The 27,560-nt window shown below is 37.5% G+C and overlaps 1 protein-coding gene across 1 annotated transcript; it reads right to left on the reverse strand.

The window, feature by feature from the left end:
- Nucleotides 1-1,928: 1,928 nt before the first annotated feature.
- Nucleotides 1,929-27,560, reverse strand: CHORDC1 (cysteine and histidine rich domain containing 1). The gene is made up of 11 exons (XM_055416189.2): nt 27,146-27,560; nt 23,242-23,291; nt 20,522-20,578; nt 19,209-19,366; nt 15,170-15,273; nt 14,459-14,517; nt 10,426-10,496; nt 9,343-9,448; nt 7,236-7,355; nt 6,542-6,604; nt 1,929-6,266 (listed from the first exon to the last, which is right to left on the reverse strand). Exons 1-11 carry the CDS (start codon nt 27,207-27,209, stop codon nt 6,120-6,122), a joined length of 999 nt encoding a protein of 332 aa, XP_055272164.1. The 5' UTR covers nt 27,210-27,560; the 3' UTR covers nt 1,929-6,119.

Consider the following 27,560-nt stretch of genomic DNA (forward strand, 5'->3'; position numbering starts at 1 on the left):
CCTGACCAGGGATTAAAACTGGGTCCCCTGCAGATGGAAACTTGGGAGTCCTAACCACTGGACTGCCAGGGAATTCCCTACAATGATCCTTCTAAAATAATGTCTTATTACAAATTAATGAAAAAAAAATCTCATATATGAAAAAAACCTCAAAGAAAGAAGTGAGGGGAAAAAATTGTCCAACTAACTCTGAGACTGCAAGAGTCTAGAAATGGATTAAGTCTACAGACAGAAAACTACCTTAGCACTGCTCCAAGTGATAGATCTGTTTTGTACGGGAGATTAGGTCAAAAATTTCAGCGTACACGTATGCTGAAACTGAACAAGTAAACAGACAGTGGATGATAGAAGCCAGGGTTTTTTACTGTAGGAGTGGGAAGATATACATCATTTCCCAATAAGAATAACCTAGAATCCTTGCAGAAATGACTGCCTGGAGCAAGCTCAAGTGCCAGAAAGAATGTGCTAACACATAAAACCAAAACCAAGCCAAACCAAAAGCAAACCCACAGTGACAGGCCAGGGGCATAACAAAGGAACACAGAGGCAACTGAAAGGCTAGAGGAACCAACGCTGGGCAACCTGAGAAACACAGCAACATGGACTGTAACTCAAAGTCTAAAATGGGACTATATATATGGTTAAACATACCAGGAGAAAACAAATCTTCCAGTGCACAAAAATCCTGAATAATGGATGTAGGCACTCTACCCTTCAGAGACGGAGCGTAACTCCCTACCCTTTCTAAGCATGAGCTGCACATGACGAAAAGAAGACAGGACAGTGTTAACGTCACGCTTTCAAGTCTGAGCAACACCGCAGCCAGATTGCGATGTGAGCCACGCTGACACCACCTGCTCGCCACCACCACCAATGAAAGCGGCATGCTACCCCTGTGGGTTCCTTCTAAAAACACACACGTTCAGTCCTAAGGAAAACAGACAATTCCCAACAGACAGACATTCCACAAAACACCTGACCAGTACTTCTCCAAACTGTTAGGGTTTTCAAGAAAGTTTGAGAAACTGTCAAAAAAAGAGACCAAGGACGCATGACTAAATGAAATATGATGTCCTGGATGGGATCCTGGAACAGAAAGACAGACATTAGGTGAAACTAAGGAAATCGGAATGAAGTATGGACTTTGTTCATAATAATGGGTCAATACTGGATCATTAACTGCAAAAATGTGCCATACTAATGCAAGATGTTAAAAATAGTGGAATATATGGGAACTCTGTACTATTTTCACAACTTTTCTTTAAATCCAAAATGGTTCTTAAACAAAAAGTTAATTGAAAACAAATGAAGCTGATAAAAAGAAAAAAACGCAAGCCTAATTAGACGTCCATGCTCCTCGTGTTTTCCCATCATAGAATAAAATGGAAATTCTTCTGCAAACTTTTGGACACCACTCCCGGAGCTTCTGATTTAGTAGGTCTGACATGCTGGGGACCAAGAATTTCCATTTGTAATAGATTCCAAGATGCTGACACTGCCGGCCTAGAAAAGGTATTTTGATGATCAATAACCTGGACTAGAAGACGAAAGCCAATAATTCAGATTCAAAAGCCAGCAATTCCTTTGCTATTTATTCCTGTATTTACAGTCTTATCTTTTTCTGCATGTTATGCTCCAGACCTAAATTGTTTCAACCAATTCTCATACTAATTGGGAAAACTAAGATAAGTTTAATGCGGTTTCCTATTTTATCCAACACACAGGTATAAATTCCTGTCTACAAGCTATATGCAAAATACAAGACAATCAAAATGACAATGGCAACTTTTTTGTATTGAGGACTCTGAAATTTCTTTGGAAGCTGTTTAAAGAAACTAGAGACCTTAAGAGTTGTTAAATCATAAATGATGAGCTTTTAACCCAGCTATTATTAGAACCAAAACCAAACAGACAAAGAGACTACATACTTTATTTTATAAATTTATTTTCTAACAAAACATATGAAAAAGTAAGATTTTTCCTGGTAACTAAACACAATGGTACTAGTTTTCCATGCAGTATATGCCAATGTTTCATGGAACCCATTAATTCAACTGACAGACACAAGCAGCATAAAATAGTCAGGAGCACAGAACACACCACCAGGTGTCTGAGTTTGAAGTCTCTACTCCACAACTCACTAGCTCTGCCATTGGGCAAGTTATTTAACTTGTGCCATAAATCAGTTTCCTTGCCTGTAACAAGAATATACCTCACAGGGTGTCATGAGGATTAAGTCCATATTCATAAAAATCCTTAGACTGGCCCATAACAAGCGCTGCATGCCGCCAATACGCCAAGTACTATACTAGGAAACAGGGGTGTAATGGTTGGCCTAGACACAGGCAAAGGTATATACAGTCTATAAGAGGATACAAACATTAGCAAATTAATCTTACAAATAAATAATAAATATGGAAGTCTAAACTGAAATGAGCAACATGAAGGATGACAGTGTTTTTAAAAACATTAATACACTCATCTAGTCTCATTTTTGAAACAGAAAGTATTACAGGTTCGGGGAGTAACAAGCATTTTGACAGATTGACAATTTCCTCTCCCAGGCTTAACCTTTCTTAGCAGTCTTAAAAGCATTATTTAACAACACAATCATCTGGACACTGTTATCTGCTGAGTCAAAAAGGATTAGTAAATAAAATTATTTTCCCACATAATATTTAAGCAACATAAAAATGTTTAAGGCTGAAGTTTTATTTCACTTCAGTAGACATTAAAGGTGGCCCACTAAATTGGAAAAATAAGGTATTAATTGCCATTTAATAAAATCAAGCTCTTTAAAAGTAACAGTTTTTTACTGAATTCTTCACAACTAAGAGCTATACAAAAACTTAAAAACGTAAAATCAAACTATGCAGAAAGAAAAAACAAAATCAAAACAAGCAACCTTTGCAAGTCCAGTATTTTAGAGATAACGTCAAAGGTATAAAGTATAAAGCACCACGCGTCTGTACTTAAAAACAAACCAAGCCACGCAACAACTCCAGAGGAGTTTAACTTGTAAAAGATTTGTGCAGAAAAGAAGCAATCAGGTAAAGCACCAACTTCCCAGCTTCCCAAAAAACAAAAGAAATGAAACTTAGAAACAAGGCAGGACTTAGTTTGCATTCCAGAACTAAGGCTAAAGAATTATAAAATATAGGCAAAAGAATGAAAATTAAGTATCAAAAATGAATACCAGATCAAAATAATTTGAATGAAACCGAAAAATTCCTTAACTTTCTGATAATAAAAAGTACCTGGCCATTACAAAGAAAGGTTATAGACCTCATAAGTGAGCTTTTAATCTTTTTTTTCTTTACTCCAAACCCCTGTCCGCTGCAGTAGAAGCACAGAACTCAAACCACTGGACCACCAGGGAATTTTCACTTTCAAGATTTTTTGTTAATTTATTTATTACAGGTGTATGTATAACATAATTTTCAATCTGGGTAATGATTTTTTTTTTCCCCCAAAGCAAGGGGCGGTAGAGCAATAACCCAAAGTCATCTTAAGATATTGGCAAGAGCTCTTTAAGGTTCTGTTCACCCTTAGATTGCTAAAGAACTGTCTAAAGAAAACCAAACAAGTTTTACTTAATAAGAATTAAAATCTCTGGCATAAAATATAAATTTTAAGAAAACAGATCACTGCAGTACTTTGCCAGTATTTGGTTACAATGTTTGTCTATGATAGGTTGACTTCAATTAATATTTTTAATGGCTCGTAAATTGCTGGTTTTAATTACTATCAAAATACTTGGTCTCAAGAACTATTCTGAAAATCATGTTCCACTAAAAACAAATAACCAAAATTAATGTTTAACGTTAGTTGATGGTATTGTGCCAAGGCTATTCTTAGTTTTATAAATGTTCTAGCGATATGTAAGATTTTAGCAGCTGGGGAAGATTAATATAGGACATTAAAAAAAACTGTACTTTTTTGTAATTTCTGTACATCTAAAATTATACCAAGAGGCTAAAAAGTAATAAAAGTTCAAATTCTCAGCACTTTTCTTCCTTATATTAGTGGACATGCCAAGCAAGAAAAATGCTATTTTAGGTTTCCCTAAAATGTTGATTTAGCTATCAGATTAGTTATCAAGTGTACAATAAACCTAGCTTTGATTATTTTGCTATAGTAATTACTATGAATACACTAAAATAGATGAAGCTTTTCTGGAGAAACAACTGAATAAAGTTAACATGCATTTTGACCCAGATTGATAATTTAAACTCATTCTATTTAGTTTTAACAGTATGTATGAGTCTAAGATAATTGTTTAGATTTTTATTTATGCAACAAATTCAGAGGTTCATAGGAATAACAAAGGAAATAGAATGGTCCCTAGTAAAACCAGACTAAATAAATTGTGAGTATATAATGTATAGATAAAGCATTATATATAAAGGTGAGTGGTTTGTAACTAACTCTTACATGAATAATACTCTTGCTTTAAATAATAGTTCAAGGGTACATATTACGTATTGCTTAGGGGGAAAAACCTCAAGAAGGAATGATCAGTAAAGGGCCCAGTATTCATTACCTCAAATCAAATCAATTGTCAATCCTTACTTTAAATAATAAACTAGATTTCATGTCTCTAAATGGACTCAGGTTCCAAAATTATGAAAAGCTAAAAAAATTGAAATACAACCCCAAGTACTAGAAATATATATTTTGTTTGGGTCCAATCTCCACTGCAAAAATTTCTTGCCATGTTATTTTAGTGTCATAAAAGCTGGCTGACAATTTTTCTGTCTTTATATGTAACACAGCTAAACCATTTAATAATTAATAACATTAACTACATCTAATATTTATTTGTTAAGGGTAATAGACTTGAGAAATACTATGAACTAAAACTGCACTTCTGCAAACTTTTCAAGTCCATTAATACCAAGAAAGAAAAACACTCAAGAAGCTTAAGAAATAATCATTTTAATCTACATAAACATAATTCATACTTAAACGTATCGTTTTGCCATAGTTTCTGCCTTCATAACATGTCTTAATTTCTGTTTCCTTTGTGAACTCTGCACCGCCTCAAAAAGTAATGATCCTTTAATGGGTTCAATTAGCATAAACTATCTAATTCTGTGTTACCTATGTTTAATCAAGTACAATATATAATCAACACTGTATCACCTAGAACTGTCAAGCTGTTTGTGAAACTTAAAAAAAATTCAAAAGAAAAAGCTATTTTATTTCACATGTTAATAGCTGTCATAAAGCAAAGTTTAAGTATTTACTTTTCTGATACCCTAATGTATTTCCAAAAGTCTTTTAGCCTGCAGTTTTACAGACAGTTTTCTACCAGGGAGGCCAGATAATATATATATTTTATCTTTATAACTAATAAAAGATTCTAAGAGGGCACAGACCTATAAATTAGGTACAATTCAGTCATAATACCATACAAAGACCTTATGAATAATTAGGAAAGAGATGTTTAACACTACTGTGAATTTTAATCAAATTGATACCTTTTTATTCTTATTTATGATGTTTCCTATACACTCAGATCATACTGCTTGGCAAATATTCAGGTACTGGTGTAATTTTTAGTCCGATTAGTTGCAAATGAATTGATTTGTTAATCAATGTTTGTATTTCCTTGCTACTACTTAGGTACTACAATACTGTGTATTGTATGTTATTGTTGAGTGGAAAAGCAATGCAGAGCTTCATCTCTTCCTTAAATTTTTCAAGTATCATAGAAAACAAATTCATGAAAAAGCTAATTAAAAATTTGACGTTCCATCTTGCTTTAGTGATTATAGGATAAAAGAAAGAGATGTAAAAACAAATGTTTCTTTACATTTCTGATTAATGCAATATTATGCTAAGAAATACTGTAACTGTTATGAGCTCTTTTCCAGCTTCTTCAAGTATAGGACACAACTATAGTTCTGTTAGTGAAGAGAAATGAATAATTAACTTAGGTAACTCAAAAGCGATATGGGAGGCACAAAAAGATAAACCAACTTTGGCTTTAAACTACTGCAGACCCTGAAATGCCAGATTCAACAATAAGAAAACAAGAGTAGAGCAGCAAGCCACCGCTTCACCACACAGTAAGAATTCTGAAACAGCCTGTAACATTTCTTTCCCTTCCCAACTCATTCTGCTGTCTCTTCCTTTTGTTTTTCCTGGGTTTTGGCTGCAGGCAGCTCAAGGCTTGCCCACTGCATAGGTTCAGCTTTTCTCATGGTGATCTCAATCTTTGTTGCAGTCATAGTTACGTAGCTTCGCTTTACATCAATCACCTGTAACATATCAAAGAAAATGACAGTATTCTGGATGGTTTTACTAATTTTAGAGGCAAGTATGTTTAAATGATAAGCTAGACTTCATGTCTATGCCTGTTGCTAACAGTCAAAACACCAAGCTTCTAAGGTCACCTCTAGCCTTAATGTAAACTCCTGGGTAAGAAATAATGGTAAGCTATAGATCTACTCTGTATCAATGCTTACCTAGTCTTTTATTATAAAACGGCATTTTAAATACTAAGAAAAAATTCTGCTGGATTTATAATACTTACACCCCATAATTTCACATTTTGATGAAATTCCTTCTCTCCTTCAAATACAATGTGTACATTTAACTGAAAAAAAAAAAAAAGTTGATTAATGGATCAAAACCAAAGTAAAGATTTATGATATTAAAACAGTGATTATAAAAATAAAAAGACATGGATAAAAATCATTTAAGTTATTTTAAGGAACTGCCATTATTATACTTTATTTGCAAAAACCATTAACTGAAAAAAATATTAACATGGAGTTTCATATTGAGAACTAAGTATCATTATTATCTGATAAATCTTCTAAGGCACTACAGTACTTCCAGGATGCTTCAGAAATAACTCGCTGAGAACGTTCACTTAGTTTCTATGAAAGTAACTTCAAATTATTTTTTCGAATGGGAGAGATTTTTAAAATCTTAAAACAGCTCAAGCAAGATCAACATTTTTATAATACAGTAAGAATAACACATGGCGACTTCCCTGGTGTTCCAGGGACCACCACTGGAAGAACCCGCCTCCCAATGCAGGCATGCAGGTTCAAGCCCTGGCTGGGGAACTAAGACACGCCACAGTGGAGAGGGCCCGCGCTACCAAGCACCCGCACAGCAGCACGGAGGGCCCTGCACGCTGCAGCTGTGACCTGGTGCAGAGAAGACACACACACTTAGGACGGGATAGCGCACAAGCCAGAGATGCTTAGTGTACTCACCAATGTGCTATTTGCTACTACTTGGCTAAGCTCTGGAAGTGAATTTTTCGCATAAACTGAAATAGTGACTTCACCCCCAGTCTGATGCCAGTCATGTCTACACGGAACAACCTTTTTCCCCTGCAATGTAAGAGAAACTTTATGAATTTACAAAATGCCTAATTAACCTCTTAAAAAGAGTAATTTGACCCATTAAAATTGAGAAAAACATCACATAAAATTGAGCCCTTAATATTTTTAAGCATAAACAAATTCTAAAGGCCCCATCAAGAAGTTTAACCAATAAAACAAAATACTAGTTTTATGACTTGAGAACATACTTTTGAGGCTGAAGTAGAGATATCTGCTTAACGATATAAACCAGACAACATCTTAACCTCATGCATAATAACTTTCCCGTTATTTTCTACAGACTGAAGTTTGAGGAAAAATAATTGACTAGTTATAACTGTTGCTCTTACTGAATATTTTCCTCTTACAATAACATGAAAGAAAGCTAAGAATTTGTGGAAGTAATCTTCTGATTACTATTATGGAAATAATTATTACCTATGATTGATACATTGCTATAACAATAACTACTTGAAAGATGAAGTGTGATATGTCTTATAACTGAGGGTAATTTAATGCATGCGATTGTGAGACACTATTGTTTGAAAAAGCAATATTTATATTTTTGTATAATTATGCCAACTGAATTTAAATTACTTACACCACTTACACTTTTTTGCCCTTAAACACCTGGCTTAGTCACTCAATAGTCAACAACTATATGCATTAAAAAAATAATAAAACGGTGTTTTTCATCAAGGGTCATACTATGAAAACTTAAGCACACAAAACAACATTTTATTTTTTCAAAGCAAAACTTTCAAATTTTCATACCTTGGAGAAAATACAGGGAGATTTCACTTTTTACTAATAAAACACTCACAGAAGTTTTATGTTAGATAAATTACTATAACTTAACAGATACATTTACAATATCCAACCCAAGTGTTATTAAAAAGCAGACATAATAATACATGCTGCTGCTACTGCTGCTGCTAAGTCACTTCAGTCGTGTCTGACTCTGTGCGACCCCATAGACGGAAGCCCACCAGGCTCCCCCGTCCCTGGGATTCTCCAGGCAAGAACACTGGAGTAGGTTGCCATTTCCTTCTCCAATGTGTGAAAGTGAAAAGTGAAAGTGAAGTCGCTCAGTCGTGTCCAACCCTTAGTGACCCCACGGACTACAGCCAACCAGGCTCCTCCATCCACGGGATTTTCTAGGCAATAGTACTGGAGTGGTTTGCCATTGCCTTCTCCGAATAATACATGCTAATATACACTAAATGAATTCCTAAAGTAATTTGAACATAAAGATACACACACTGAAAACATTATTGTTTTGGGGTTTTTAGTGCCAAGACAGAACATAAAACTAATTTCATATATTAGAGGACACGTTAATAATAGCTAACAAATATGTACTGAGCAATGAGTTGCTTGCCTTCTTACAGTTTATTGGGATTTTCTGAGATTATCTGCATAACTACAAGTCTTTATAAAACGCTGTTAGGGAACTCTTTTCTTTTGATAAGTTTCCTGGTAGCAAGCAGAGGTTGATTCATGTCAATGTATGGCAAAAACCACCACAATATTGTAGAGCAATTAGCCTCCAATTAAAATAAATAAATTAATTTAAAAAACACAAAAACAAAAACAATCCCAAAGAAACAAGTCTACAATCCTACTGTTTGGCCACTAGATGGAGTGTCTGTCATGTGTAAATGGTTGAATGACAGTAAGGGGCCAAAAGAGCATCAGAGGTCTCAATGGTAACTCAAATGACCAGAAAAGTGATTTTTAAACATAAAAAGTCGAAACAAAGTATGCAATTACAGAAAAATATACATATCTGCAATCAACATACACATGGTTATTCTGATCAAAGAGCAGTGCGTTAAGAGCTTGACTCAGGTTAATTTTGTATTTTAGTTAGGTCCATCAAACTTTAATGTGAAGAACTTTTTTTTTTCTTAAATCTAGACAGAGTAATCTCAAATGTCTTCAAAATGACTCAGATAAATACACTCCAATAGGCTATTTTTAAAACATTACTTACAGCATCCTTTTTAGTCCACATGTGTTTCCCTGTTGTACAGCCCTCTTGGGCTAAGAATGTATTAAAATCAGAAGTTTTTCTTCTACAACAGCTCCAGTATTTCATCCTTTAAATTATCATAGAAAAATTTTAGAAATAAAATCTGACAATCAATTAAATTTGGAAGTGTTACAGTGATAAGTAACTTAAAAAAGTAAGCATGTAACTTTAGTATTTTACAAGTGTCTAGGTTGCTAAACAGTTAAAACTACCAGAAGACTAATAACCAGAATGCCATTTAGTATAGCAATTCTGGCATTCCTGAGTAAAGATGCTTAAAACCATCAGAAAATCTAAAATCAGCTTTTCACTGATAGTTTGCATTATAGTTTCCTCATGAAGCTACTATGAAATGGTTGATCAAAGATTGAAGACCTTCAGATTTGAATAAACCAGGAAAGTGAGAACATGCAAACAAACTAAAAACTAATGTTTTCATAACCTGTGATAGTCAATCCCAAAGTAAGTAAAAAATTAACTTGAAAAAAATCTAACACTATTTACTTCAGAAAGATCTAACACTGGAAGATAAAAATTACAGTAAAACTTTTGGTTTGAGTCCTGAAGACACAGAAACAGAGCGGAAGATTTTCATAGTACTGTGTTTCTATAAACTATAGTGTAACACAGTGAGAGAGGCTCTCAGCTGAGGGCTGTGGAAAAGTATTGGTTTTCTCAGATGCCACAATGTTGGTGTCTTAGTGTCCCAGGGCCCAAAATTCCAAATGCCCTATCAATGGGCCGGACAGCCCTTCAACAAAACAACACAAAACACCTATTCAGCTTAAAGAAAAAGTCTCCGGTTGTAATATAAAGGAATATAAAAAAGCATGAGGTTTGAATCACAATGGTCACTTCAACTGTAACCTTGTTTCAGTTTTCCCACGTGTAAAAAGAAGACAAAACTCACATTTCTACATTATTGTAAAATTTACATGACAATATAAGTAAAATACCTAATACTGTTGCATGGCAAATAATGTTTAAAGGCATTTAACATTTCTAACATCTACCATAAAGTTTTCACTAGTTGGTTTAAGTTACCCTTCATGGAAAATAGGTACTCCAGAATGATACACACAGACTTCTTCTAGACTCTGTGGACCCTGGTATGTCTACAAGAGAAAAAAAAGAGGGACAAAATTAGTTTCATATCTCAGTGTTACACTTCACATGTATTTATTTGTAAGCACTGGTGACCTCTATGAACTATGAAAATGCCCAAGAGGCAACAATTACCTAAAACATTCATAAATTCACCTCAGGCTATTCCAATAAGGAATGAAAAGAGATTCCTGTTTGAATATGCTTAAATTTCAGTTCCCTGTGAAAAAGGTAAATATGAAAGTAGGCAACAGGATGTATCAGATGTTTTTTAGACTTTTGGGTACGAGGACACATCCCAACATATTCCAAACATATTCAGGTACGTTCTATAAATTCACAGGACAATACTGAAACCAAGAGATTAGTATTCTCATCAGAAACACAGTTACAGCATGACTGTGCACAGTAAACTCTGCGAGCATTACAAATTAATGTGGAAAATCTAATAAGCAATTCTCAAGTCCAGAGTGATGACTTCTTATCCCTACAAAGGGTAAAATGAGCTGCAGACCTATATATATATCCAGGGTTTGTCTGGAAGATCCGGGCCCCATTGCTGCTGTAGATGAAGGCTCTACAGATGAATTCACAAAAAGTTATGTTAATAAAACATAGATGCAGCCAGTAGTATATTTTCTGTCTACTTTGGTATTTACAGCAACCATCCTACAGTTACAGAAAATAAAATTCTGTACATTTACTTTTTGTAAATTCAGATTACGGGGTGTGTTTATCTCCTGAAGATATTCCATGGGCACCCAAAACTCAGCATGTTAAGATTCTGGACTTCTATCACTATTGTTCCCCAGATCTCCTACTCTTCTTCCCCATCTTATCTGATGGCACCATATCCACTGAGTCTCTCAAAGTAAAAATTCTCCAAGGCCTCTTCAGTTTCTCTTTACCTTCTACCCTCATGTAGTCTATCACAAAATCTTGTCAACCTGAATTAAAAAAAAATCTTTCCAGTTTAATTTGCTAAACTTCCTCAAGACCACTAGCAGATTCTAGGCAATGAAACTCTGCTTAAAGATTCTGATGAATTTCTCTGCCTTCAGTTTCTGGACTCTACCATCTACTTAAACATGCACCACTCTCTTGTTTAAAGCCCTTTAAATACCGCTACCTCGAACCATATAAAATAACCAGTGCCAGTGGTTTGCAGATTTAAATGTGCCTCTAAGCCCTAAAAGAAACAGGCTTCTGAAAGAGGACACAGAAAGTCCATCATGAAGGAGAAGATGAACAAGCTGAGTTTCATTAAATTTAAAGAGACTGTTTATTAGAAGCCAGTATTAAGACAGTGAAAAAGCATAGTCTCTCTGACAGAGGACTTGCAGCTAAAACATATGAAGAATCCCTAAAATCATTACGAAAAAGTCAACTTAATAGAAAAACACATACAGATTTTGGACAGTGCCACAAAGGAGGACATCCAAATGGCTAATAGGCATACAAAAATGCAGTCAACATCATCATCAGCAAAGTGCAAATTGAAATCACAATGGGAACATTCCACATTCACCAGAGTGGCTAAATATAAGACTGCTGCTGCTGCTAAGTCACTTCAGTCGTGTCCGACTCTGTGTGACCCCATAGACGGAAGCCCACCAGGCTCCCCCTTCCCTGGGATTCTCCAGGCAAGAACACTGGAGTAGGTTGCCATTTCCTTCTCCAATGTGTGAAAGTGAAAAGTGAAAGTGAAGTCGCTCAGTCGTGTCCGACCCTTAGTGACCCCACTGACTGCAGCCCACCAGGCTCCTCCATCCGTGGGATTTTCTAGGCAAGAGCACTGGAGTGGCTTGCCATTAAATATAAGACTGGTTATTACAAAAGTGTCACCAGCTGTACAACAAATGGACCCAGCCTCACATATCACTGCTAAGAGTATAAACATGACCACTTTGTAAAATTAGGTGGGAGTACCTGCTAATGCTGCACAGACACACACACACACACACACACACACACACACACACACAGAAGAAGCAACACTATTTCTAGTCATCTACCTAAAAGAAATGTGTGAACGTATCCCTGAAGTCATGCACAAATTTGTCCGTAGTAACATGAATCAAAAAACTTCACAGGACAGTAGAAAGGATAAACTGATTGGCACATTCAAACAATGGTATGCTTTAAAGCAATGAAAAGGAACAAATTACAGCTACGTGAAACCAAGATAACCAAAAACAGTTAAGGAAAGGAAGACAGACTTAAGTACCTGTTCTATGATTCTATTTACAGTAAAGTTCAGAAGTAGGCAAAACTAATCTATGTTGAGAGAAAAAAGTAGTTACCTTTGGGAGAGGAAATAATGAATGAGAGGAAGCATGTGCACTCTGCTTAATAAACTTATATTTATATATATTCAATGTTGTATTTCAATGAAAAAACTTTAGAAACATTTCATCGATGGCCACCATGACCAAAAGGGAGGCCTAAGCTGTGAGCAGCAAGCCTTTCAGTATCTAGCCCGACTTTTCTTTTAATCTCAATTTTACATCAGCAAATTCGGTACCATTATCACTGTTTTTGATTTTTGTACATCATTGCTATCTCTGCTTGAAATATCCTTTCCCATTTTGTCCATTTATAGAACTACCATTCATTTCTCAAAATTTACCTGGGATACCTCTGCTCTGACATGCCTACAGACCCCACCGCCTGCACTGTACCTCTTGCACCCAAAGAATTAATCGTTCTCTATCTACCATGTCTACCTTAAACACATGGGACTGCATTTGTATTTCCACCTCTAAATGAACAAGGTGATGCCAAACTCAGCATGAAAGAAGACTGCAAACCTGCTCCCAGCCCTAACTCCAATCTCTCCTCCTCAGTTAATGGCGCCCTGAGATGCTTCACTTCTGGTTTATCAGCAGGTCCTGCTAATACTTCCAGGTGTCACTCATTCTAACGCGCTTGTCATGTGCTGGGCACTGTTCTAAGCACTCAAGACACAGGAGAGAGAAAATGTTTTCCTTTTAAGTCTTACATGAGTGAAGAAGGGAAGCAAAATCTGTAAAATAAGTAGCATGGAATAAGGTGTAAGTGCTGTGGGGAAATGAGAGTACAGAAACGATGGAGAGGGTGTAATATTACACAGAGTAGGCAGAAAGAAGCCTCAATGAGATGTCTGATGACATCCTACATGTAACTACTTCTCTAAAACTTATGCCAATGCCTGGTCTTTCAAAATAGCATCCTAGCTGGCTTTCCTTCCCTTGATTCCACTCCTGTGCCATTAAATTTACCACTCATCAGCCAAAGATATCCTTTTAAAGTCCCTCCTTAAACAGATAACAGCTTTATGTTATAGACTAAAGCCTGAACTCCTCATTGTGACATACAAGGACCTCTATTATCCTGCCTGCCTTTCATAGCCTGTTTCACACCCTTGATCAATCCTCCACTGACTTTTCTTACAATTTCTTGAGCAGCCGAGCTCAAAAGACTACACATACTACTCCCACATCCACTCCAAGGTTTACACAACTCATCTGCTACGTCATTCAGATTTCCAACTTAGCTTTACCATATCAAAAAGGGCTTCCCTGATAAGTGCACATAGTTTTACTCTGTATCTCCTTGTCAGCTTTATTCAAGTCTACCTAAATTCACAGCACTTAATAACTTATTTGTTGTCCTCCCCCAAAATCAGAATATCAGCTCCGCAAGAACAGGGATTTTTGGTTTCTTTAATACCACATTCCCAGCCCCTAAAACCATCTCCGGCACACAGGAAGTGCTCAGTACATGCTGACGTAACTAGACCTGTTTACTCCTGTGATCTATCAGACATGCTCCTCAGGGAAAGCGCTTACCCACACTCACAGTCTGCCCCATGGAACAGTGCCCAACACATAACAGGCACGCAAATGTTTGTATCTAATTAAGTCAGTAAATTACTCTTTTCTCAAAATTAAAATTTTACTTCCAGATGTAACACAAATTTTATAATATATACCTTTGAACACCCTCCATTTTTACATGAGGTTCCAATCTTAATTTCATCACTGTCTTCTTCTAAAAGAAAGAAAAACAAAATAGAAACATTAAAATAGAACACTTTTACTATAGTGCTATTCTTAAAAAGTACCCTTTTCTTAAAATGAGTATTTAAAAAATAATCTAAATACAAAGAAACTGCTATTTTACAATGATTTTAGTTAACGGTTTTCTGTGTGACCTTTCATGTAATACACGTAAAAGTGAATCAGAAGCCAACTATTGTGATTAAGTCTTGCGTATATTCCCAAAATGACACATGACCTGATGCATTTCTACTCTATAATGCACCCTACATCCAGTAAATTTACCTTATGTAAAAGAGGAATCATGAAATGAATCTTTTCCCCCAGATAACAGGCAAGGGTCAGAGAAAACTGAATATATTTTATATCATGCACAATGAAACATTTACAAAAAAGGTTAACTCACTGTTAAGAAGTAATGAGTAACAGTAGAAAAAAAATTAACAGGTTCTCCTTTTTAATAAAAGACAAAATGAAATGAATCACAAATTCATCCTGTGGTTTAACAGGCATTCAATAAACAAAAAAGTTCTTTACTACAAAGTACTACTTTTTTATATTTATATGCTATAAACTATACTGCTCCTGCTTCTTTTAGATAACTAGCACTAACTGAACAGAAAAATATAGAAAGCAAATCTTACCTTTCTTGTTTTCTTCATTCCCCGATGACAGTTTAAGTTTATCAAGTGCTTGTTTTAGGGAGGCAGATATCTTTAATTCCAAATTTGTCATTGGTTCATCTGGGCTAGAGATTTTGGAAACTTTATTACTATTATTGAGGTACAAAAATATTTCTTTGTACTAAAAATAAATATACTTAAGAGTCTACATATGATAAGCCAAAAGCTTTGTGAATGGTTTTTCTAATAAAAAAAGTATTTTATAATAACTGCTATAATATAGCTACTTTTGTAAGTTTTAGCAGAAAAATGCTGATAGTAAATATCAAATAATCATGCTGCTTTCAACACAAATTGTGCTAATGGGAAGGAAGCAAAGACTAAGAATCCAAATTTGCCAAGATGAGCAGCTCCACGGAGGGGACAGTGAAGTACCTTTACATTCCACGCCCAAGGAAAACACCGAGCATGCAAGTATGGACTAAGTAAACAATTATGCACTAAGTGATTTACTCAGTAGGGCATGCACACAGCAAAACTCTAGGGCAGGTTTGTTCCCTGTATATGCAGTTATGCTCAGGGTGAGGGAGCCACATGCCATTCTTGTGCCTTGGCATGTATCCTTTTCACTGTGGCACAGTGGAATTCTTTAAGGGAATCGTCCTTGTCAGGGAGTCAGTTTTTGTTGAAAAAGAACTTGGAGGCTTTCCTTTCCGTTCTACCACTGTATGGCAGAAAGTGAAGAGGAACTCAAAAGCCTCTTGATGAAAGTGAAAGAGGAGAGTGAAAAGGTTGGCTTGAAGCTCAACATTCAAAAAACTAAGATCATGGCATCTGGTCCCATCACTTCATGGGAAATAGATGGGGAAACAGTGTCAGACTTTATTTTTTGGGGCTCCAAAATCACTGCAGATGCTGACTGCAGCCATGAAATTAAAAGACGCTTACTCCTTGGAAGGAAAGCTATGACCAACCTAGACAGCATATTAAAAAGCAGAGACATTACTTTGCCAACAAATGTCCGTCTAGTCAAGGCTATGGTTTTTTCCGTGGTCATGTATGGATGTGAGAGTTGGACTGTGAAGAAAGCTGATCGCCGAAGAATTGATGCTTTTGAACTGTGGTGCTGGAGAAGACTCTTGAGAGTCCCTTGGACTGCAAGGAGATCCAACCAGTCCATTCTAAAGGAGATCAGTCCTGGGTGTTCATTGGAAGGACTGATGCTAAAGCTGAAGCTCCAATACTGTGGCCACCTCATGCGAAGAGTTGACTCACTGGAAAAAGACTTTGATGCTGGGAAGGATTGGGTGCGGGAGGAGAAGGGGATGACAGAGAATGAGATGGCTGGATGGCATCACCGACTCGATGGACATGAGTTTGAGTGAACTCCGGGGGTTGGTGATGGACAGGGAGGCCTGGCGTGCTGCGATTCATGGGGTCGCAAAGAGTCGGACACGACTGAGTGACTGAACTGAACTGTTGAATATTTTTTAAGACATGCTTCACAGAAAAACATTTACTTTCCTTTCAAAAATTGTAATGAAGAATTTTATTTTCAAGCAGCTCATTTGATCATTACAGCAGTACATAACTGAATAATTATGTACTAAGGCAATAATTATGTACAAAGTGAATCCATGTCCCTACTGGTGGAGATGGTTCACGTCACGTGGAGACTACTACATGCACCTACTAATGCAGACAGTTACATCACAAGGCAGTTGCAGTCAGGTTAAAAAACAGGAACAACAATGTCCCCTAACATTCTGTAAAGTGCGGTATGTAGAATTTAAGGCATTCCATAAGTATTAATACTAATAAATGCATCAATAAAGCTAAAGATCCTAGGTTATTCATTCTACATCCTTAATGAAAACCTACTGCATAGGAGGCACTAACAAAGTACATAAAAACTTGTATCCTCATAATCTCTGTAAAACCATTCAATGAATTTAGGATAAAATATTTAATTTCTCTTTCTCTTAAGTGAAGTTATTATTTTAAAATGAAGTTATTATTTTAAAAAATATTACCTCATACTGTCAATTACAGCAGACTCAACTATAATATTTAATAATGATCCATGTCAAAATTCCTGTCTTTTTATGACTCCCCCGCCCACAACTGGCAAATCAGTAAGACATTTGATAAAATTTCTCATGATTGTGAATAAGGTGGATATAGAATAAAATCATCCTAAGTAGTTTCGTTAAATAAACAAAATAAACATCAAAGAGTCCCTGAGGGTTTTTTCTTTGTTGGATATTAGTCAAGATGCTATAAACTTATTTATTTAAGACCAATAAATAAAAAATTGGGGAACTCATGAATCCACAGTATGAATATCAACAAAGGTCATGTTTGAGGCCAAAAACCATCTTTTTTTCTTAAGTCCTGTATTTTGATTCTAAAACAATTAAATACTCAAGGGTTATGTGAAGAAGACCTGGTATAACAGTGATATCCAACAATAATCCCAGCATACGTGGGATTATAAAATAGAGTACAGTGGGTCAGAAAGTATGAAGACTCTGTAATTCTACTGCAAAACGAGCAAAATGTATTTTAAAAGTACTTTAATAGATATGCCATGTAAATCAAATATATTAAAAATTGATCAGTAATGAGACTAACAGTTTTCAGACAACTGGGGGTAAAAGATGAACGACTAAGCGTATTTTAAGTGGCAAAATATGGACAAATAAATAGAATTTGATCCAATACAAGGGAAAATTATATACTCAATTAGCAATGATAAAATGAGCTGCTTTAAAATTCATTAGAATTTCTGAAAGGAAAAGAAATATTTTTCTGTGAAGCATGTCTTAAAAAATATTCAACAAACAGTGGTAGAACGGAAAGGAAAGCCTCCAAGTTCTTTTTCAACTCAAACCGACTCCCTGACAAGGACGATTCCCTTAGAGAATTCCACTATGCCACAGTGAAAGGATACACGCCAAGGCACAAGAAAGACGTGTGGCTCCCTTACCCTGAGCATAAGTGCATATACAGGGAACAAACCTGCCCTGGAGTTTTGCTGTGTGTATGACCTCAAGGGAATAGAAGCGAAAAGATAGTATCTAAGAAAAAATGAATTTATAAGCAGAGTACATCATGAGAAATGCCAGACTGGATGAAGCACAAACTGGAATCAAGACTGCTAGGATCAATAACCTCAGATATGCAGATGACACCACCCTTTTGGCAGAAAGTGGAGAACTAAAGAGCCTCTTGATGAAAGTGAAAGAGGAGAGTCAAAAAGTTGGCTTAAAGCTCAACATTCAGAAAACTAAGATCATGGCATCCAGTCCTATCACTTCATGGCAAACAGATGGGGAAGCAATGGAAACAGTGACAGACTTGATTTTGCGGGGCTCCAAAATCACTGCAGATGGTGACTACAGCCATGAAATTAAAAGACGCTTGCTTCTTGGGAGAAAAGCTATGACCAACCTAGACAGCATATTAAGAAATAGAGACATCACTTTTAGTCAAAGCTATGGTTTTCCCAGTGGTCATGTATGGATGTGAGAGTTGGACTATAAAGAAAGTTGAGCGCTGAAGAATTGATGTTTTTGAACTGTGGTGTTGGAGAAGACTCTTGCGAGTCCCTTGGACTGCAAGGAGATCCAACCAGTCCATCCTAAACGAGATCAGTCCTGGGTGTTCATTGAAAGGACTGATGTTGAAGGCAAAACTCCAATACTTTGGCCACCTGATGTGAAGAGCTGACTCATTTGAAAAGACCCTGATGCTGGGAAAGATTGAAGGCAGGAAGAAAAGGGGATGACAGAGGGTGAAATGGTTGGATGGCTTCACCGACTCGATGGACATGAGTTTGAACAAGCCCTGGGAGTTGGTGATGGACTGGAAGCCCGGCGTGCTACAGTCCATGGGGTCGCAGAGTTGGACGCGACTGAACTGAAGAGAAAACCAAATGGTTCAAAAGTTGGTGAACTACACAAAGGCTACAAATGATATGATGCAAAACTGTAAGAGGTAATACCAGGAACAAATGCTGTTATTAAGTGCAATACCAGTCTATAGCTGTACAGAGTACCTTGGCCTTTTTATTGCTTCTACTGGTTTAGGGGCCTGAATGATGTGCTCCTGAAATTTGGGTTTCAATTCAGATAATTCTTTCTTCTCAGTAGTCTTGACTTCAGGTTTGACTGGCTCAGGTGGCTTCTCACTGTTATGCCTTCCTTTCGTACAGCCCTGTTGGTGAAAGGTATTCATTCACTGAGAATTATCCTATTATCTATTTCACATGCTGTAACAAATATTACTTTTCAATTCTTAATTCATAAATTCAAGTCCATGTTTTCTCCACTTTTAACACACTGACTTAAGAAAAATTAGAACTTCAAACTTAATACATTGGTAAATGAGTTCTTACATGTAGAATAATGCATTAAAAAGAGGCCTCCATATTAGACCTAACAAATATCTAATTATTCTATTAAAGATATAGCATAAACTTGTTTACAGGAATAAATTCTGGAGAGCTCACAGAGAATTCTACAAATTATTTATACAAAAGGGCCTCAACCTGAGTCTCAGTTCTCCTGCTCCAATCTTTTTAAATTTGTTTCCACATCAGTAAAACTGAGGCAATTTTTGAGAGGATTAAATTAAAAAATACAATACATTCAATAAAGGCTAGCTCCCTTTTCTATATACCATTGACATACATTCTAACGTCCCTGAAATCATAAGGTCAAAGGTATGTCATTTAAAGAGCAACTTTAGTCTTCTTTCTTAAGGGTACACAAAATAACAGTGTAACTTTAGTGTTCCTAACTGAATATGATTTAAATTGTTGCCTACTCATGGAGTTCTTTTAAGACTACTAACATCAAATAACAAGGAACTACCGCATAGCACAGGGAACTATATTTAATACTTATAATAACCTATAATGGCAAAGAATCTGAATAAGAAGAAGTATACATATGTATAAGCAAATATGCTGTATATCTTAAACTAAAAGAACACTGTAAATCAGCTATACTTCAATTAAAAATAAATAAAAAGCTAAACAAAAAATAAGCTATAGAAAAAAATTCTAGGGTGTAATTTAGATGTATAGAAGTACACTAGAAATGAAAAAAAACAGTACTACTAACATCAAAAACAAACATAAATTGACAAGTAGTTAATTAACATCTTGAAACTTTAATATCTAAAACAGATAAATTCCCTACAGTAAGTGCCATAGAAGGGAGGTGACCTCCATTTTAAAAGAAAGGGACTATCTGCAAGTTAACAAGGACTAGAAAAAAGCTGTCCAAAATCAGACTCTTCAAATTTGGAGCTTCCCATACTATGTACTTTTGGGGGTTAATCAGAGAAAAAAACATTAATACTTACTACAATACTTAAAAAATCAGAAAAGTCAGTTGTTCTTCTCTTACAGCAAGACCAACCCTAGGAAACGTAAGAGCCAAAAAAAGAAAACAAAGTGAAAACTCTGTAACAGAACCGCAACTCACTGAAATACCACTTGCACCTACCTCCTTGAGTTGCAAAGTGATCTGTATGTATATAATTTTACAGTATTAAAGTGCTACAAATAATTAATCTAATCAAGTTAAATGTTTAGTCTTTGACTAAAAAAAAATGAATTAACCAATGTTGCTGTGATCCATCATAAAAGGAAGCATCTTAAAATATGGAAACAGAAACTGCTTCTGTTTTAGAACAGTACTTGATTTTTAGAACAAAAACATTTTATAATTTATAAAATTAGACATTTTAAGGGATACAGGGTGCAAGTGAAGTGCTTTACTTTAAAAAGTAAGTCATATTAAAATCCACTAAGTAAGAGATAATGATAGTAATTCAGTTTCTAATCAAACTCAGCATAGTTGTTTCTCAACAATGAGTATTCTGTTTTCAGAAAAACGTTAATTAATGTAGCAGCTTAAGCACTGTTAGATCTTTCAAGGTTACATGAGCTTTTCAGTTAGAAGCACACAAATACAGAAACTGCAAAGTAGCATGAGATTGCTAAACAAAGTGTCAAGTGGCTAACCAAAACCACTGCTTTGAGTTGTCACCTACAATTCCAATGCAGTACAAGAAAAAGGAAATAAAAATGCAGCAGTCCCAAAGCTTGGGATGTCTCAAATTCAGACTAAGGGCCAGCTTTGCACATACCCACCTGGGCCTCATTGTTTCTCTCAATATACACATGAATTTGGCAGTGTCTTTTTTCATAATACACACTTAAAAAATTTTTAAAAAGGAAGTGCCAAATATTCTACAATTCATATTTTCCTTTAGTCTGAAATGTCATTTTCTTTTACTCTGAACTGAGATATAAATGAAAAATAACTAACCAGTACAAATTTAAAGGTTTAATTAGTATAGATGAAACTGTCACCAGTAAAGCTATTCTGTATGTAGAAAGATTTATTATCTTAATTCTGTATGAAGAATTAAGTACTCTGGGAATGCTGGGATATATACACAACATAGACTAGTTGTTCCGAATGCCCACCTGAGATGGTCCTCAGTCAAATGTGAAAAGGAAATTAAAATTTAAGTTTGTGAGTATAAGGCTGCAAACTGTCTTTTCTTAAGAACTGTTCTTTTCCCTGAATGTGCCTCTTCTAATAAGAATAGTTTGGAAAAGGAAATGGCAACCCACTTCAGTATTTTTGTCTGGAAAATTCCACGGACAGAGGAACCTGGTGGGCTACAGTCCATGGGGTTGCAAAGAGTCGGACATGACGAAGCATGCATGCACAAGTTGAATTGTAAAATGTTCTTTTCTTCTACTCATGCAATGTTTATTTTTTCACTTGGATAAACAGAAAACAGACAACAGTACACAATCTACTGATTTATACATTTTGCTTAAAATCTACTGGGCTGTGAAATTCAGTAGTATTGGAAAGTCTAGGTGTTCAAGAAATGTTATTAAAGCAATAATAAACAGAACCAAATTAGAATGGAGAAAGAAAAATACTTCCAAGTAAAATCATTAAGTTTAATCAGAATAATTAACAGTTGGATATAAACAGAGAAGCAATGGACTAAATGACTAGAAAGTTAGTGGTATCATTACTAGCAGCAGCAAAGGCAGGTTATTTTTGGAATAAGGGGTCACTTCAGAACTCATCTGTATTTGCCAATGACACACATCAATGAAAGCACATTGTAGAAGTGAAGCAAGGACAAAACAAACTGAACGAGAGGATAAAAGGCAGTCAAAACTGAGAAGTGAAGTGAAGTATGCCCATGGTAAGAAGAAATGAGGAAAAACATCATTGGAAAACACAAAGATGTAAGGAGTCAGGTCACAATTTGTGGTACTGAACGTTTGTTTTGTTTTTCTCACTTAGAACTAACCAGATTAATATAGGCTTGCTATTTGCTTGTATATCACTGTTTTTCACACTTGGCTAATAGCTAAACACCAAGGTCTAATTACTCCCTGAAAGGTAAAATTAGAAATTCAAAGGACACTGATAAATATAAACATGAAGTACTGCTTATGTTGCTATGAAAACCTAAAACCAGAGCAGTCATGTTGCAACATTTTCTTTTGAGATATACAATGGAAAATGTACCACATTATCATAAATTTTAAAAGACCAATAAACCCAACACAAAAATCTTCATCGAACAATATTCTATTATATCTCTAATTCTTCAGAACATCAAGGAAAACTGGTGGCATCTCTTTTCTGTACTGTATTACTCTAAACTTAGACGTCTGTTCTGAGTCGCACTGCTCAGTATAACAATCTTTCCTAAAATTCAGAGCTGCTCTTATGAGCCAATAGCTGCCCAAAATGTTGAAAGACTAAGAATCAATACAATTGCTTTCATTTCCCCTCAAAGTTAGGTGAAGAAATGAGGGACACAGAAAATGAGAGCTGGGATAAAAATAATAATTTTATAACTGGAAAAACCCTTAAGATTCCCATCTACTGTCTCCTTTGACTCCAGCGGAACACTTGCTTAAAGCACTCCAAAATGGTCAGTAAGAACGCATAAGCTGAAGGGGAAAAAAAAAGATCTAGTATTACACCTCTGAATTTACTATGTAAATGTTAGACAAAAATGTATCAAGCTCCTACCTTTAATGCATCATGAAAGACTGGAACGCCTGGGTGGTATGTGCAAGCATCTGGTCAAAAGCAAAGAAAAAAGAAAACACTTCACAATGAAGAAAACCCATTTTTCTTCATTGTTAACATATAATCCTTTTTCCATATCAGGTAATACTTCACTAATGCTCGAGTTTGATGCATGACACACAATACTTAATATAACATTGTATTAAAATAGTAAAGGTTAAAATTCTAATTTGAGTATGACAGCTATAAATAAAAACACACGTAGTTCAAGTATAACAAATTATATTTTGTCTTCTAATCTTTACAGTAAAATTTGTTTAGTACCCAAACTTTAGTACTGTATTTCAATTTTGTTTTTACAAAAATATTATCAAATTTAAACGTTCTTATGTGTACTGAGCCATAAAAGTAGCCCAAGAGATGCCCTAAAAAGACATTTTTGAAGAATAGGTTCAACATTTTAAAAACTGATAACATCAGTAATATCTAATTGCTAATTTAATTTTCCTACGTAGGTGTCTGCAATGGGTTTTATCCTTTGGTAGGGCTTCCCTGGTGGCTCAGAGGTTAACGCGACTGCCTCCAATGCGGGAGACCCGGGTTTGATCCCTGGGTCGGGAAGATCCCCTGGAGAAGGAAATGGTAACCCACTCCAGTATTCTTGCCTGGAGAATCCCATGGATGGAGAAGCCTGGTAGGCTATAGTCCACGGGGTTGCAAAGAATCGGACACGACTGAGCGACTGAACAGAACAGAACAGAAGTAGGTGTCAATTCCTAGATATAAACCTTACTAAAAAGAGGCTTAAATTTTACAATGTTTTCAGGTTTGTCACTGATTGTTAGTCTATTATTTCCCTACCTCCGCCCCACTACACCACTGATCTTTACTTAACTCTCTTATGAAAATGGACTTATTATAGTCTGCAATATGGAGTATCACATTTTTAAAAATTATAATGGACACACTTATTCCCTAATTAGATAGAACCATGAGCTCAGAAAAAGGCCAGCTCCACACTTGTGCAATTTTCTTACAAGGATACTTTACTCAAACTTTCATGTCTGTTTAGCACTCAATTGGCTACAAACTCTGTTTCCTGGAATCACCTTAAAATGATAAATTTCTGGTACTTAGAGAAAAATATCTCTATCCCTGTATTGTCAGTATGGTTTCTTTGGTTAGTAACCAGGTACTGCATAGAGACCACACTAGCTAATAAAGCGACAAAGTGTCAGGTTCATGGTACAGTACCTAACTAAGCCCAGATTCAGAAGACCTAGAGGGCTGGAAAAGGAGATTCAAAGTAGAAATGAATATGCAGAGGAACAGGAATTTGAGAGGAGACTCAAAGTAGAGAACAGAGAGCGTATTTCATATCAAATTTACATACAGAGGCATACAGTGCATAGTATCTGACACAGGCATATATAATAATGGACATTCTGGCAGCAGAACAGCAACAGTGAGTCAGGTCTTAACCATACAACTAGTATAAACAGTACTTGACAATCATTGCTAAATAACATGCAGATGGACATCTTTCTCTCTAGTCCTTAAAAAAAAAAATCAAGTTTGATACTTTTGCTCAAGGTAATATTTTATGGGTACGAAGCTACAAGACAGCAGTGGTTAAGAACCAGGGCTCTGAACCTTCAGTCTGACCCTGGCTCACATTTTGGCTCTGCCACTTGGTAGCCGTCTGTTTCCTCAAATGTGTGGACTGAATACAATACTGTTAGTGAAGAAATGCTTCTAGAGAACCTGTTTTAACACCTGCAGATCACCACACCGAAACACTCCTTTAACTTTTGTATCTCCATTTTCCATCAACCCACTTACCTGTAGTATTTTAAGTCCCTACAATAACCCCAGGCTTCCCTGGTGGCTCAGACAGTAAAGAATCCACCTGCAATTCAGGAGACCTGGGTTTGAAAATCCTGGGTCAGAAAGATCCCCTGGAGAAGGGAATGGCAACCCACTATAGTATTCTTACCTGGAGAATTCCATGGACAGAGGAGCCTGGTGGGCTGCAGTCCACAGGGTCGCGGAGAGTCAGACACAACTGAACAACTAATTTTGTTAAAGCTAATAAACTTTCAGCAACCTTAAAGTCTTCCCTACTTAATTCAGTGCCGCGGATGCTCAATCCTTGAGACTGTCTACTCCGCTGGCTTCCCTTATCTCTTTCCTAGGCACTCTACCATTTCACACACACACACAGAGCTGATTTCCAAAAAATTGGCTGTATCTCCTCTTAAAACTAGGCTGGTACATTACACCCTATAAACAAACATATTATCCCATTCAAAAAGCACAAGACTTTCCTCTTTAATATTACAGTAGCATAGGTATAGCCACTAAAGCAATTTACTTTTTATTCATAGGCTACCAACAGCAAAGGGCTTTGAAATCCCTGTTCCTTGATTTTTTTGCACTGAAGTCTCATAATTTTCTCCCTGAAAAACTTCACATTAATACTGGAAAAGTGATTAAAGATACATTTTTCTCAGAAGCCTACCAAAGAGCTTACCATTTTAAATTATGTCCCCAATTTGCCTGTGCAGCAAGATAACCATTCAGGTTTATCAGAGGTGAAAAAGTTTTTTTAAAGTATTGATTTTAATTCCCTACATAATAAGGGACCTTGTTGCTAACTTGTTGCTGTACTTCTCTTATTAACTGGGTATAATAAACACTTCACAGGGTTGTTGTAAAGATTAAATGAAATATCGTAATATATATTAAGTGACGACCAATGTCTGGCATACAGAAAACATACAATAAATCCTAGTGTAATTTGAGAAAGTGTTGTAACTGCTCAGTTGTCAAGGAATCAAGCCAGTCCTTTACTCCATTCACCTACCAAAATTCAAATCCACTGGTCAGTTTCTATCCTTCACCTAGTCAGTAACTCTCAAGTTTACATCGTCAATTCTGGGTGCTGGAGAGCTGCGGGTCTCAACCTTTTGGGCACCTGGGCCCGGGAGACAATTTTTCCACCCGCTGGCGGTGGGGGATGGTTTCAAGATGATTGAAGCGTTACATTTATTGAGCACTTATTTCTACGATGACTACATCAACTCCGCCTCAGATCATCTCATTAAGTCTTGCAGGTCGGGGACATCTGCTACAGAGGACATTCAAGCACAGTATCCTGCAGACGGCGCAGTACTAAGACGGGAAGGCCATGTAAAAATACCCAAGGAACACGGACGGCTACAATGTAACGGATGACCAAAGTATCTCCCACTGGAACAGATGTAGCAAAACCCAACACCGTAACCATTCAAAAGAATCTAAACCAAGAACACTTTCTTGTTTCTTTCTTTTTAAATTACGGTTAAAACAGTGAGTCAAGTGAATGTTAGGATAACCCGCCCGCTGCCCAACCCTGCGGTCCATGTGTCTCTGACACACACACACACAGGTACAACCGCGCGCGCGCATCCACCGCACGGCGAGCCCAGAGCACCCGGCTAACTTCTCACCGCTCCGAGAGGCGCGGGCGGGGACAACGATGTTCTCAACCCGGCCCAGACGGAGAGTGCACGGCCGGGGAGCATGTGCGCCGGGCGCTGTGCCTAGGGCGGGCGCCGGGTGCGGACGCCGTCCCGGGTCCCGCAGAGCGGCCCCGCACCCGGGGACAGTCCGGGCCGCGGCCCGGCGGGGTCAGCCCGGGAGGGGATGCGGCGACCCGGCGGGGTCACCCCGGGAGAGGACGCGGCGGCCCGGCGGGGTCACCCCGGGAGGAGATCCGGCGGCCCGGTGGGGTCACCCCGGGAGGGGACGCGGCGGCCCGCGAGGCCCCGGGAGGAGATCCGGCGGCCCGGCGGGGTTAGCCCGCGAGGCCCCGGCGTCCCCGGGAGGAGGTGCAGGGAGCGGGCGGCGGCGCCTCTCTCACCGTCGGAGTTGGTCTCGGGGTCGAAGCGCTGGCCGCAGCCCCGGTTGTAGCACAGCAGGGACATTCTCCTTCCCGGACGCCGGAACCGCCACTCGCCGCCTCTGCAACCCCCGGCGCGCGACGCGGGCCTGCGGGCGCGCAGGCTGCCGGCTTCCGGGAACGGCCAGCTCCGCCTCGGGAACCTTCGCGAAGGTTCCGGCCGCGCAGGCGCAGCGGCGACGGGAAGCGGCGGGGGAAGCGAGCGGGCGGGGGCCCCGCAGGTGGGGCTCCGCGGCGCGGCGCCGCAGGGGAAGCGGGCGGGCGGGGGCCCCGCAGGTGGGGCTCCGCGGCGCGGCGGGGCTGCAGGCCGAGCGGGCGGGGGCCCCGCAGGTGGGGCTCCGCGGCGCGGCGCGGCGGGGGAAGCGGGCGGGCGGGG

Source organism: Moschus berezovskii, chromosome 25 (genome assembly GCF_049115385.1).
Source record: "Moschus berezovskii isolate FMDL1 chromosome 25, NW_MosBer_1.0, whole genome shotgun sequence".
Classification (NCBI taxonomy): Eukaryota; Metazoa; Chordata; class Mammalia; order Artiodactyla; family Moschidae; genus Moschus; species Moschus berezovskii.